Genomic DNA, 16,114 nt, shown 5'->3' with positions numbered 1-16,114 from the left:
TACAATAAAAGGTTTAAGAACAAACGATTCCACGAACGTTAAATACAGATCGAGTTAATAAAGAATACATAACATCAGTTTGTCTAATTTGATAATAGAGTTTTATGCTATGTGTGGAGGTGAGGCCTGTATAGCTTTTGTATATAAACTCAGTTTTACATTCTACAAATAATTATATTATTTTGTTTAATGACACATGGAACTCCAACTGAGCCGAATTTACTTCAAAATGCAACTGGGTGCTAGATTTAGTTAGTTTGTTAATACTTTAGCAAATTCGATTAACGTGAACAAATAACTCCAATTTCTAAGTAATCATTATGTAGTTTGCACTTTTCGATGAAATCACTGAATGAACTATATTATTCAATGAACTGTGGGAAATATTTTTTTTTATCTAGTGAAGTCAATAGTTGTTTCAAAAACACAATTAAAATTATTGTAACGTTATTTTTTGAAAAGTTGTTGAAATAAAAAGTCAAACCAGAAATTTGCTGCTTTCATTTCTAATTCAGAACATGACAGAAAAAAAACATAGTCAAGCTGTTAGGTAATATCTATTGTACAATTTCAATGAAAGTTAAACCAATAATTTAGTGAAGTGTAGTTACAACAGGATAGCGTGGTAAATAACTTCTACTTACAAGTTTCGTAAGGGAATACCACAGACGTAACTTTTTTCCCTACTTAAGCGTCTGTCAGAGAAATACAGAGTATCTATCCTATGACAGTTTAACTTATCGAAGTCGTTAAGTAGGCACACACGACATAGAAATATATTATAATTCAAGACTTGTTTAAAGACTTTTATTTGATATCCTATGTCTTTTCAAGTCATGCAGATTACTGACTCACAACACAGTACACGCATTTCAGTTTTACATTGCTCGTGATGACATAAAACATTTTATTACATTTCTATTTGTGCAAATACAGATATGATAACAGACTCAAACGACCATTATCACTTAAATGGTACAACGTTTCCAAATATGTGACATTTGTATCTCATGTATATCTTTATTATACTTACAAGTGTTTTTACGAGAAGATACACCACTACAAAATTCTACTGTAATGCAGTGTTTAGATCAATAACAAGCCACGTAGCCGTTAGAGGGTGATTGATATACGTAGGTGGTTGGTTATTAATATTAACGACTTATCGTTAGGGGCTGATATACCTAGGTGGCTAGTTATCAATAGTAATAACGAATTATGAGCAGTTTTTCTCATATATATTCAAAACTGAAACTACACACAACAAGCACGTATATCAAATTAATAATCAATAAACAAATTACCAAATAGACATTATGCGTGTTATTATTCATTAAACGACACGTTAGACATAATGATATTCATAAATTGGAGAATAGCATGGAAGTTCCTATGGTTGGACTAAAATAATGGTGTGTTCTAATGCTTTAAGGTAGGTTTTATTCAAAAAACATATTTATAATTTTTCTTATTTATTTCTAAATTAGTTCTTATTCTTTCAGTGAGCACATTTTTTCTGTTAAAGTAGATAATGTATGAATATAAATTCACAATGACTAATTTTAAGGTCTACGCTGAAATAGATATCAACAACAATGACACTTTACATCCAAGTGCTATAAATGAACTTGTAACATTATATCAAAGCTTCGTGGATATACTATCATTACGTCTCCTCGATTTGAAAGAAGACTTTGATTTATAACGATATTAATTCACCAATTAACTAACACGACTATAGAAAGTTATATATATTTTTAATAATAGTATTATTTTCATTCTTATGCGTTATCGACAATTTGAAAAATTTTCAAAAATATCCTTATTTTCATAACCTATAATTTGCGATTATGGCTACGACATGTCCATCTTATTAATGAAGGAAGTCGTTATTGAAAAATCTTATTAAAGTCAAGACGCACGAAACAAAAACGCTTCCGTTTCTTTGCCATAAACGCGTGATATTGAATTTTATACACAGACTTATAATCCACGCATCTCACGTGTGTTCTGAAACTTCAGATTATCACCGTTCGAGTGTAAAATTGTGACGGCAGTTATTATTGCAAACAAATTTTAGAGATAAGTGCAAAATTACCAGATTTTTTATTTTATTTTATCTTCCTCATATAAATTTCGGTCATATGAAAGCTTAATTCTTCTGGCATGATTTTGTTTTTCGCTCAATAGTTACTCGACCCTCAAATCATGCTGCAACTGGGAGAATCAACGGACTGTTTATTGTAAGCATTTGGTGAACATCTTAATTATAAATTTTCGGTTGAACGGTAACTTTCCAATAATGTTTATCGACATATCTAGAGAACCGAACGGAATTTTAACCCGGTTCCTTTCAACAGTGAATATAAATGTTATGGTTAAGTGCTCAACAATGTCACGTTAAGTGCTTACACACACAGCTACAAACATTTTAAACGCTACACCTATTTTTCTATACATGTAATAACTGTACAAACATTTACTTTTTAAGACAAGCATGTACAACTGTACATATAGCAACTTTCTCTGTATGCCAAAACGTTTTTGAATAAAACATTGTGATTTACATGCATTTTTAAAAGAAAGCGATTTACTGTCTGCACTTTTTAGTGCGGAAATGTTTCGAAAACAATGTTATTCTACATATATTCTACACGTTATTGAGCACATAAGAAAAACCCTTCTAATAATTGAATTAGAATTACAGTGACACTTATATTTGTTTTAAATTAAATGAACTAAAAGATTCAGTGGACTTTCGAAGACCAATATTTCAAGTCATTACCCGCAGCGTGGAAAAGAAATAATAGTTTTCTTTTTAAATTGCTCACTTTTCAATTCGAAAACCATACTTTCCAAAGAGTTACACTTTGATGATTAACATTTATATAGATTATAATTCAAATAATACTGATTATATTAGGGACACGTAAATAATAAAAGCTTTCCTAAAATCGGAAACTTCCTGAACAAAATTAAACTTGGAACACAATAATTAGAGACAAATACGGAATTATGTATAAATACAAAATAGCCACAATAAGCTCATTTCGATTATTTTAAACAAATGTCTGTATGTCTTCTACACATTTAATTTTTTCTACTATTTACATCCTCTGAATGATCTACTGCTTTATAAACTGAGCTTGAGACACATTTTACGTATTGAAAAAGCATCGAGTAGAGCATTCTAAACGTAGACTCCTTTTCACATGCGTGAACCTATGCTGTATATAATATATTGAAATTAAAGAATAAGACAATCTAAATAATACGTCTATTTCCAGCGACTTTGTTTCTCAAACACTGATATGGCACGTTAATTGTATGTGTTTCCGCACAACGTAGCTACATTCAAATGGATTTGTTATAAGCTTTAAATTATTTGCTCTAGTGTCAACGAAGTTACTGGATCGACTTGGAAAGCAATGTCAATTTTTAGTTTAAGTTGGTGGTAGGTTTAAGTTTCAGAAAGGTCTAGTATAGAAGATTACTTCCAAACTAGTCAAATCGTACCTAGACCGTCTGTTGATTCCAGACAGAAACGCTTGTGTTCTATAATCATTTGAATATGTCATATATCAAGATACTGCAATATCTTAAAAATGCAGGATATGCATTGTAATATAGAAACTAGTTATGAATCATGATATCTGAAGGTAAATGTTCTATTTCAAAATGTTTTAATATAAAATTTAGGTGTTAAATGCTCACGACTGTTATTAATCGCAGTACAAAACATCGTGATATTGCAAGGAAGGTATTTTATATCATTTCGTTTTAGGAAAAAGTTGTAATAATGTGATATTCAATGATCTATGATATAGATAGTCATATCCTTAAAGACAGAGTACAATTTTTGAAGTTATATGTTCTCTACCGGAATATATGCAAATACACAATATTTATAGCAATTTCTCAAGATATAGGTTATATATTGTGATATCTTGATCAACAAGTTACGTATCGTAATACATTAAGCAGTGTTATGCATATATATTTATTATAGTAATCGATCGCGATATTCTAAAACATTGTTTTAAGTCTAGCTTTTTGTGAGCAGTGTTAAATTACTTTAGTAAGTAACCGTATCTGAAATTACCACATCAAAAGGTTTGAATAATGTGTAAAAAATAAAACATTTTCGAAACTCTAATTGATTTAACTAGCTTACTGCTGGTTCTCTCTCTCTCTACATATATGTGTGTGTGTGTTAACTTCATTTATTTTTCATCTGTAATTTTAGGTAAATTCAACAAGTTAGACTTAGTAATGTTTATTCGTTAAGAGAACACCAACAAGAAGCCAGCTATATATTGCATAATATTATGAAACAACGTGTTACACATGCCCAAATAAATACATTGGGCGTAGACAGCTTAGGTTCTTTGCGCCTGGGCGCCCACTATTTTTAGAGAATTTTTTGTAGCTATAATTTGGCATATTTGGCAAAGTATAAAAAAGCAAAACAAATCATGTATATGATGGTAGATGGCTGCCATTTATTTACGCATTATTTAAAAGGATGCTCTATGGATGAGCCATTTTTGTCATTTTTTATCAAACAGAGAAAAATGCATGCTAGTAAACATTGTAGTAAAAATTACTAGTAAACAAAAGAAACAACAGGAATAAAAAGATTATTGGAACCTGACTAATATTCAAATAAATAAAAATAAAACCAAAAATTAGTGGTGACTCACTTTTTTTTCAACTCTGGCCACGCCCCTGCTCAAAGACTAGTATTCACAGAAATAGCCATTTCTTAAGTGCTATCAAGCTGTTTCATACGCACGTTTAACTACAAACGAAAATCTGAAAATTCTTATTCACGAATTACTAAACATTAAGATTTTAAGGCGAGCTATTGTCGATATGTGAAGTAAACATTTTTATTTTATTATCGTTTATGTGCACAGCGCAGGTTTTCTCGGTTATTATTATTATTACTATGCGAGTTGCCCAGCACAACATATTTTAATAATAAGGTCACCTTTGCTTGCTTGAAGAAGTGTGTGGCAAATATATAAAACAAACAAACAAGTAAGCTAATGGTTGATTAGACGTAGAATGATATATATTAGAAAAGCATAATATTGCATACGAACAGGGTTACAGTTCATATGTCTACAAAAACCATTACTACATTATTGTCCTAGTTTGAAAACTGCGTCAACGTTAAGACCCATAAGATGCTTTATTACAATGCACTGACATGGTAACGAACACCAAATTGATATAATCTAGTGAATTCTGCCCTTGCGAACTTAGAGATACTATTAGTTAAGAACACACGAGACCATTTTTGAGGTACATAATACAGTATTATTTAACTGCTGTGAGATTGTGAGTGGCAAGTCACGGCAAAGCAACATTTAAAGATTTAAAATCTTTTGCTTATCTGGCTTTATGCTCAGTAGCCCCCAGTAATTATATTTTTTGTTTGTTTGTGTAATCCATATTATGCCTCTCCTGTTTAGTTCATTATGAGATTGAACAAACACTAGAGTCTCTGACAAGTGTTGCGTTGTTTGATTCAGTTTCTTCCAGTGTTGTTTCATTTTCTTCCAAACCGCCAGAATGACTAAGATCAGGAAAATCTTTTGCTAGTCTCGTTACCGGAGAACGAACCAGACAGTCTCCTTTTCCATCCACTTTCGGGTATTGTGGAGAGAGAAGTGGAGACTGAGGTTGCTGAGTAAACTCTGGAAAGCAGGCGAACATACTGTGTTGTTTTTTTAACATCTTATGTTTGGAAAGTTTAGATTTGGGCTGAATGCCTCCTCCATCCTGTAAAGTGATGCTCCGATTTGAGGGTCGATTTCCAACTGAACCGTCCCAGACTGTCCCAGCTAAATGCAATGTTTCTCTGGATCCAAAAGGTGATGGAATCCGCTTGAAGTCTTCTAGACTAGCTCCGATATCGTGTTTTGGAGAACGGAGATCCCAATAGAACGAGTCGAAAGACTGTTCACGTTTCAAATTACCTCTAAGTAGGATTCGCTTTGGCAAAACACTTCTTAAGGAATGACCTGGAAGATTCAAGTGGCTTTGATTAAACTGAGTAACGAATAACGCAGTAACTTAGACTATCAAAAAATAAAGAAATTAATTGACATCAGATAATGTTTTATACAGAAAGTTTTTATGATAATCAAATAGGGAAAATAAAGTGAAAGTTTTATATGTTTATTTTGTAAAATTGCGTTAAATTGTAATTGCTAAAACTTCTTCATAATTATAGAGACTTCTTACCAATGATAGGCTAAAGAACATTTTACACAATGAACTATTTTCACTGTATTCGCAGTGGAGATTGAACTAGGAATTCTTGCACTATAGCATTTTTACAGAGAGCAATAAACAAAATCTTAATTATACATGACAATAAAAATTACAAAATAATTCTATGCCGTCCATTAAGTTTTTTTTGTAAACCTTAAATTTCAGAACTCGCGGAGTACGAAACAATATCTGCAGAGGTTGAGTACGTCTTACAAAAACAATTTTGGAGCCTCACCACGTCGTTACAGTCTGTGTTTCCACTTGCCTTTATGCTCTATCTGACGATCGTGCATACTGACAATAGCACACAGCGTAGATTCCGTGGCAAAAATCTGCGTCGTAAGGCTGCCACGTACAAAGAACAATATTTTTCTTGCATGCTTTCTATAATTCAGAAGTATTTTTCCTCGGGTTAACATAATTGTTAGAACATGAAACCGTTGTTCAGCGTAATGTATCATCCTACTATTAACATAGTACTCTAATCGACTTAACTTTGTTTATTGTTTTTATGTACACAGCGTGTAGACGTTCATTACCAGTTATGAAATCACAAGCAGGATTTATGCAAAACAATTCAGATATATAAATTATAAATATTTTTCGTCTTCTCGATTTCATCCTCAGAGGACAGATATGTTGTTGCAACTTACCTAAAAGTTTACCTTCATCATTAACAGGTGTTCCTGGAGGCAAATCTAACTTTATTCCTTTTCCTGGGTTATTGTGAACTCGAATAACAGGAACCAAATTGCTATTGGCTAACTGAATAACTATATGACCCACGTGAAGAGACGTTGCCATAGAAACCATTGTCATATGTAGGTCTAATATGGCTATCCGGTGACCAGTTTGCGTATACCATATTTGGAAGGTATTATCATCAGAACCTAAAATGTTTCAAAGGCAAACGGTTAGAAAACTACACTGTAGAATAACAGAAATAAGTTGTTATAATGGGAAAATATTGAACAAACGTGGCTTACCTATCTAAGTAAAGAATTATCTTTAATTTTTGAATGAAAGGAACATTGACATTTAATGGAGTATACATGAAATTGCACGATTTATTAAAATGAAAAAAGTAACACGGGCAAGCCTTAATACATCGAGATTCAAATTATTTGTACACGTATTTGACACATCTTTAATATAAATGTTAAAAAAATTTAAGTATTCCTGTTAACTATTCTGAGTCATTGATAAATATGATGGATTCTTTAAGGCCACAGAGTAAGCGAAGGAATATAAAGTCTTATTACAAGTCTACTAATTTATACCTACACACCTGAAATGACAACGCTTCCTTCGAGCGTGAGCTGTACAGTTTTGATTGCTTCTTTGTGACCTCTTAAAGTTAAATTATCATCTCCAGTGGTCATGTCCCACACGATAAGATTGTGGTCCATGGAGCCAGACAGTACCAGAGATGGACTAAAGGGGGCTACAGCCACGCACGTGACAGGGCCTTCGTGACCCACTAAAACCTGAGAAAGAATAGGATAAAAAATATACATGGTGTAGTTAAAGAGTATGCAAAGTGAGAAATATATGCATAGTTCATAAAAATATGCTTTTTAGCAATTTCTTTTATTTACAATAACATAATGCAAGTATAAAGGAAGTACGTTATTAAGAAGACCACCAGACGACCAACATAACAATATCGTAATGCAAAGTAAAGTCAATGCATTTTGACTGTATTAAGCTTTGGTTAAAGAAAATGTATTTTTGTGTCCCAAAACTCTCGAGTGTGCATTAACATCGGTGGTGGTTGTCTACCAATATCACACTCCTGAAATTACTTTTAGTACACTGTGTGCATTTATAATTGTCGAATGTCAAACTACTCAAAATGAAAATTTTCAGATGTTTAGATAAGGCACGTACGAATCTTTATAATAGCGGAAAGAATATATTTACATAATGTTGATAATTTTCAGTTTCATAGAAATTAGATACACGCTAGAGTTTTCTGATAGCTTTTCCAGTAACATGTGATCATAGTAGAAGGATACATGATGTGTATGATTTATTTTAATAAATTATGAATGAAAAAGTAATTAAAATGAACCGATATTTAAAAAAGTCTTGAAGTTCTGTGATTAATGCTTTCGGAAAACTTAAGTCTTGTTTTATAAAATAATCATTTTTTACATAGGTTAAAATGCTTGGATTTATATACTTGAAAAAATGTTTAAATTTATTAAAAAACTAACACAAAAAATCGTTCAAAATGACAGTTTATAACAAAACTGAATCTCGCTGAAGTCTCGTAATTCCAAACCTTTTCAGAAACTTACAGCAGGTAAAGATTAAGATCAAATGTCTTACTTGAGTAAGTTTTCCGGTAGCCACTTCCCACACCTTGAGCGACATGTCCTGGGAGCCTGTGACAACGGTCTTGCAGTCGTAGGTGACAGTGTAACAGAGAATTGCATCACTATGAGTAACTGATTTCTCAGAGTCCACATCCAGTATTGGCCAAAATCGAACGCTAAGGTAAAAACAATGAACACAAAATGCTGTCTAAACTATTTGTTGTAGTTATTAAAAAAAAAGATAATTCTTTGAATATGCATGATTATCTTAATAGTTGTTTTTGTTGGTTATTAAGCACAAAGGTACATAATGGACTATCTGTGCCCTGGGCACAGCGGGTATCGAAACCCGATTTTTAGAATTGTAAATCTTAATAGTGGATAAAAATTCAAAATATTAAATAAATTGTTGATTCATACGTGAAACACAATCTCGTGTATTATACTTTTAGACGATTAAAATAGTTCCTTTATATTTCTAACATGTCCCTTAGCGGTAAGTTTCTTGAAGGCTTATAACGCTAAAATTCGGGATTCGAACCAAGCATGAGCGCAGCAGAAACAGCCCATTGTGACGTTTTGTGCTTAATAACGAATAAACAATTACCTAACATTGTTGTTTTAATTACTTTACATATTTTTCGAGCACGAGGGTCCAAAGATATACACAGTATGTGATTTACAATCTTTGTTGTTTTGAAACGCCAAGAGTATAGTAATAACTTCAGTAAGTTTAGCAACTTACAAACAGTTTTCTTATTAGGGTCTTTAGAAGAACTATTTATTTATTAGGATATTCTCCGGAGAAAAAAAATCCCGAAAACATACCATTAAATTTGTTTTTAAAAAAGATACAAATTGTATATTTTGGTTTGAGAAAACATTCTTAACTCAAATAACAGTGATCTTACTCTAGCACTTTGAAATTTATATGTAGCAATTGACCAAAGGCTAAGAAATAACACCGGAACTGCCTGCACAAGAATTACAATAAAATATGCAGCCAATAGGAGTACAATATATTGTAGTTACCTAAAAAAGCATATTCTTCTTAGTCATTATGCTTTACGGTAAATTTTTAACTTTATGAAAGCGAAGAATAAAAATAAAATATCATTCAAATTTCTTATCTCTGAATGCATAATAAAAATAGTATTACGCAAAATATTTCGCAAATAAGATTCAGGAAGGTAGTCGGTTTATCTGAGAGTATAACTTTTCATCACGTGACTAACTAATTTTGGATTACAAGTGGATTTTACAACGCACTACTTTTGAAACAAAATAATTCGTTATCACAAAGATTTCTTGTCAACTTCTTGTTACAAATTTTACTGTCTACATCTCATTATATAACTAAATAATTTTGAAATTCGAAGTGGATTTTTACTCTTACTATTTTCGTAAAAACTAAAATAGTCAGACAACTCGAAGACTTGTTGTAATCCTTATTACCTGTTATCATTTTTGCCTCCAATTGCAAATACAGTGCTTGCATGCAGCGACATTTGATGAAGTGGGCGTAAATAGCCAAGAACTTGATTACCACTGTCAGCTTGCCACAGTCGGTAGCTGCCCTGGACATCTGCAGATAGTACTCGACGGCTGTCTGACGTCACAGACACACAAGCTATTTTATTCTGATGCTCCTGAAATTATCGAAATCCTGCTTATCGTAAGGTAATTCTAAACTAAATGAAATATATACATTTTGTGTTATAATAATTTACACAAAAGATGGAAACGGACAATAATTTAAAATATAAGTTTTGTAGAAGAAAATATAACTCCTTTTTTAAGATTAAGCAATGGATTTCAAATAAATAATTCGTAAATGAAAATATGATACTTGTTGAAACAAAGGCAGAACAAGAGTTATATTATAGGTGTAGTTTAAATCATTAAGTTATATTTTTTCTGTGTTGAAATCTATTAAAATACTACGTTTCATCCGAATATAACGGAGATGCATCTAATAAGAATTAAGAAATATTGCATTTCAATCTTTTTAAAAGTCAAAGCATTTATGTTTGGAATGTAATTAAATGAACTAATGACAAGGAATGACATATTGTATTTCAAGGACTAACGTTAAAAGTTATGAAAAAAAAAGCGTTGCTAATTATAAGTAATTTCAAGTGGAAATCAAAACCCGGGTTATTGTATTATCTGACAAGAGTTGGGTGTCGCGTTTGAACCGTATTTTTTTTACATTTTTTTCTCTAATGACTGGATTAATAAGCGAACTTTATGTTAAGTCACTTTCTTTACAAAATGAAACAATTACTTCAAATGGCCTGTGGGAACAACGTTACTTCTTCTCCTATATTTTGTAATACGAAGACTATGGGAAAAAAATACGTAATCGAATTCTTTTTTTTTTTTTTTTAGAGATTTACTAAAATTACGGTACACGCTAGAACTTTATGATTAATGTCAGGATCAGGGTAAGATTGTAAGAATAACGCTTGGTGTGTATATACTTTCACCATAGTTTTTTTACAGTATGTATTTGTTTCTTGTCATGCGATTTTATTTTCATCCATATAAATAGTACTAAGAACGAACCAAAAGGATTAATTCTACATATATATAGCGTCGAAAGTAGAAAGAGCCAGTAAGTGTATTAAGATAGGCAATACAAAATTAATGGCAGTATGCTACCAAACAATTAGGCATGGTTAAATACATTGTGTTACCTGATAGTTAACTTAGGGTCAAGGTCAGTAAGTTATGTGATAGATGTTTCAATGTTAAAGAAGCTCATCTGATAACTAGCAAACTTTAAAACAAGTAAAATATGGCCACTAAAACTTATTGAAAACTGAACCCAGGTTAACTGATACCATTAAATCATCTACTGCCTAGTCAGAGTGACTGAAGCTCAACCAAAACCAGTAAGTAATCTAATAGGTAGCTCAGGGCTACGGTAGTTCAAACCCAAACCCAGGTTAAAAGTAGTATATCATCCAACAACTAGTTCAGGTTAACAAAACGACAACAACAACAATCACTTAAAAACATAACCCAGATTAAAACCAGTAAGTTACCTAATAATTATTTCAGGGTTAAGGAAACACATTTGATACTCATTACAAAACTACATACAATGTGCAAACTGCTGTTCACCTTATGCCTATTCTAGAGATAAACACAGAGTCAAAATTACACACAATACTTCAGCTGATAACTAAACGAGAATTAAAGTAAATTTATCGTATGCAGGATGTTTCATAGCAAAAGTCAATGTACAGCCTTACAGCCTATCGAAGGCCAAAGGCAGACTGTCATATGATGAAGTACAAGGATTAAAACAGTGCCAAAAAAACTGCTATCAAAATGGTAGTGTGTCACCTAAATGTTACCTAAGGCTTAAGATCCAGGTTCAAGAGACAGATGCTTCTTAATTTCAAACTACTGTCTTTATAAACTTTTGAATAGTACATAAAAAATACACTAATATTACATAAAATTACATAAAAGGAAATTATTTTAGTTTATTCGTTTGTTGTCGAGCGCATAGCTATATAATTGGTTAGCTATCTGTGTTATTTTAGTGTTATAAGCCTTAAGACTTATAGCTGCGTCACTGGGGCATACTAAAATTGCGAATAGTCAGGTAATGATGGGCTTATATTAAGTGCAAAAAGTATAAGCTGACAGAAACATCTTAATATAAAATAACACTTACAACATGCCATTTTAAATGTTCACACCAACTTTAAAGTATGTAAGAATAATTCTAACCATAACTGTTACAAGTTACTGGATGAATAACTAGTTAGTTCTATGTGGATATAACAAATACTGCATATAGAAAATACAAAAACACAAAACACATTTAAAAACAAAAAAAATTATGCATATAAAATAAGCCTAATTTTGGCAGTAAGATCAACCTATAGGTTCATCGGCACACGAATTTAACATAATTGAAAAATAACCAAAAATAATGCAACGTATAATCCAAACCTTGAAAGTAGACACCACAAGTCCGAGAGTTAGGCCCCAAACGCGGAGAGTGATGTCCTCTGACCCCGAGACAACGAAAAGTCCATTAGGAGCGAAGGCTAAGCAAGTGATAGGAGCCGTGTGTCCCTGGAGAGTCATATGAGTCTCCCTCGCGGAAAGATGCCACACTTTCACAGAGTGATCTTTAGAGCCTTTACAAAAATTAATCAAAATTTCAACTGGAATTCGAAGAATAAATCAAATTTAAAAAAGTAACAACATTTACCTATTGCCAACAAAACCTAACATTTTTATGTAGAACAAAATATTTTTGTTTTTGCTTTTTATTTAATATTCGATACACACAAATTATTCTGTTTTAAGTTTATCTTAAAAAAATGTTGTTGCAAGCTTTCTAAAATAATTTCATAGAAGCTCGTGAGGACAAATCTGTGGTTTGTGGTTTAATCCACTAATTTAGTTTAGTAAGTTACATACGCCTACTTGAGAATAAAGAAAGGAAAACGTGAAATAAAAGCGTGCAGTAATAACAATGTATATAGAACAAGCCGGAATCATAGTAACAATGCTTTTAAAGTAAGTTGTTCTGGAGTGAAAATCAATGAAGTGAGACATTAACGTCACGGTCGTGAACAGTGTCAGTAAATCCTGTCGATGACATAGAAACACTGTTAGAATAACAAACAGGTCCTGTAGTAACAGCTGCTATAAACTAAAGCTATACTGCAGCAACAGTTTCTACAAAGTAAGATTGGATTACACAGAGTTAAACGTTAGACAAAACCTCTTTGACTTTTAAAATCCCAAGCAAGATAACAGTTCTTTGTTTGGTCGTCGCGGCCAATTTGAAAACACATTGTATGGTGGTTCCATCTAATAATGATCATGGAAGATTAAAATGGTATAATAAACTTATTTTATTTTGATTTAGTTATTATTAGTATTATTATTAACACTATTAACTTAGGTTCTGATTATTTTGTAGTATCATTATTAAACAACAACAACAACAAAAAAAACGTTATCTCACATTTCCAGATTTAGCTGTCTCAAGGAATCCACAGCATGTTAAGAGTTGTAAACAGTATTGTTGTAACTAGTTTCCCAAACCAGTTTATAACCAATGATGAATATTTAATATCGGTATTAAAATGCGTTACAGTATTGTTGTAACTAGTTTCCCAAACCAGTTTATAACCAATGATGAATATTTAATATCGGTATTAAAATGCGTTACAGTATTGTTGTAACTAGTTTCCCAAACCAGTTTATAACCAATGAGGAATATTTAATATCGGTATTAAAATGCGTTACTGGCATCTTAAAGAGATCCAAACAATGGATACTAAGACAAGATAGGAAAAAGATTATATGGAACTAACTTTATAACCATCACTTAGATATATTTAATATTTTAGTTAAAATATCTTATCTGTAAAGTTGATCTACCATCGTAAAGACGTTCTTCTATCCAACTTGTTTTAACTTCTAGTCATGAGGCACTAACTGACTGAAGGGTTCTCACAAATCGTTGGATTTCAAAAACATAAAAGAGGAGACTTTTTAGTAATTATCTAATATTTCTCTTCTGAGTGTTTTAAGAACCCATCTACCTCGAACATCTTCAAAAGAATAAAACAAGCCATGCAAAAAGCTTGAGTATTAAATGACGTATGATTTAAACATTTTTGCTATGACGTGAAAAGTATTCCTACCAACAAAGTTTTTCTTCATTATACTGTTTATATAGAACGTTAACCACTTTATATGAATGCCTTGGCGCCACCAGCACAACTTACTCGCAGCAACATTGCATTGTGCAATTGTTGAGAATTCGCTGCAAACAAAATGTATAGGAGCTAATCATGTCATACCAACAAATGCCATAGCGTTTCCATTGAATAACGTTGTTATAACATGATTGTTAAACTATTAAAAGGTAGAAGACACAACTTTTCATAGAAAAAAAAAGACTTCATTGTTCTCCGTGGAAAAGGAAAAACTCGCACAGCAGAGGGTATAGGAGAAAACGGCCCTCAAACCATATTTCAACAATTACTGAGTAAGGCCCTTATTCGTAAAGTGCACACTTCAACCATTCCTCAGAAAGGCCCTTATTCGTAAAGTGCACACTTTAACCCTTCCTCAGAAAGGCTCTTATTCGTAAAATGCATAGAATAGTTATGAAAAAGAATCTTTCTCTCCAAAAACTCACCGCGAATGAAGCTGATCTTATTTCCCGTTACCGTTAACAAGATAACGAAGAATGATTTTTAACCGATCAAGACCGTTAATAAGATAACGAAGAATGATTTTTAACCGATCAAGACCGTTAATAAGATAACGAAGAATGATTTTTAACCGATCAAGACCGTTAACAAGATAACGAAGAATGATTTTAACCGATCAAGATTGTTAACAAGATAACGAAGAATGATTTTTAACCGATCAAGACCGTTAACAAGATAACGAAGAATGATTTTTAACCGATCAAAACCGTTAACAAGATAATGAACAATAATTTTTAACCTATCAAGAACGTTAACAAGATAATGAACAATAATTTTTAACCTATCAAGAATGTTAACAAGATAACAACCAATGATTTTTAACCGATCAACAACTCAAAGTCAGAGGTTCACAAACTTTCAGTCCCACATAAAAATCGATAGCTGTTTTCTTGAGAAAGCGAAACTGGAATCACAGCAATATCATTCGATCACATACTTGTAATCCACCCTCCCTCTCCTCTACCGATGCAGCTCCAAGGTTTTTTTATTCCTTTGTTCTACTTACAAGTGGTCTTGGAAGCTGACGTTCACGTATATATATAGCTGAAAGTCTGTGAAAAGTCTGTCAAGATATCTAGTCTATGAACGGCTTTACTGTCATTTTCGGAAGCTTGTTAGAACACAAATTGTGGTATTGGGTAATAGTGTGTAATAGTGAGCATGATCGACTATAGAGGAAGTTGTTTCGCAAACAGAAAGAGACTTGGACTGGCATTATTATAAAATACAATTAACTTCAGTGCACTCAACAAAAAAGATATCCAAATTATAGATGAAGTAGAAATTTGAAAACAATATTATGATGAGTGATAATGCTCAAAGAGTTAACCTATTTATTTGAATATATTAAACAAAACTATCAATCATTGAGGTTTTTTTTCAGAATTTGATTTAAACATTTTGGTAATAAAGTTAGAAACAAACTACCTTTACTCTCTACATAATAATAATAAAAAAAACGTTTTATTTCTGCCAACGTTCTGCCATTGCCGTTTCATCAGAAGTTAAACTATATAAAAAAGTGAAGAATTATTCATTTAAAATGTCTACTAATACTGCTCCAGAGATTTGTTTTTCGTTACTAATATGTAAGACAATAAAAACAGTTTTACAGGGTCTATCTATTCTTCTGTTTAAACCTCATGCAGACTGTTTCAGATATTTTCCGGAATTATTATATAGATTACCGAAAAAACATGACCAGTGGCTTATTAAGAATATCCAGGACAGGAGCCTCATGTAGTG

The 16,114-nt window shown here is 32.0% G+C and overlaps 1 protein-coding gene across 5 annotated transcripts in view; it reads right to left on the bottom strand.

Annotated features, from left to right (window-relative positions):
* Positions 1-870: 870 nt before the first annotated feature.
* LOC106478511 (NACHT domain- and WD repeat-containing protein 1-like) overlaps positions 871-16,114 on the bottom strand; it is a 164,530-nt gene continuing 149,286 nt past the window's right edge. For all 5 annotated transcript variants that reach the window (XM_022382126.1, XM_022382129.1, XM_022382130.1 and 2 more), the window contains 6 exons: positions 12,579-12,769; positions 10,062-10,255; positions 8,620-8,782; positions 7,574-7,772; positions 6,939-7,175; positions 871-6,032 (listed from right to left, as the gene is read on the bottom strand). In XM_022382126.1, coding sequence (XP_022237834.1) covers positions 5,485-6,032; positions 6,939-7,175; positions 7,574-7,772; positions 8,620-8,782; positions 10,062-10,255; positions 12,579-12,769 — 1,532 coding nt within the window. In that variant the 3' untranslated portion in view covers positions 871-5,484. The remainder of the gene's footprint in view (positions 6,033-6,938; positions 7,176-7,573; positions 7,773-8,619; positions 8,783-10,061; positions 10,256-12,578; positions 12,770-16,114) is intronic.

The sequence above is a fragment of the Limulus polyphemus genome, unplaced genomic scaffold (genome assembly GCF_000517525.1).
Source record: "Limulus polyphemus unplaced genomic scaffold, Limulus_polyphemus-2.1.2 Scaffold219, whole genome shotgun sequence".
Taxonomy (NCBI): domain Eukaryota; kingdom Metazoa; phylum Arthropoda; class Merostomata; order Xiphosura; family Limulidae; genus Limulus; species Limulus polyphemus.
Note: the sequence above shows the minus strand (reverse complement) of the source record. Positions and strands in the feature narration are given on the sequence as shown.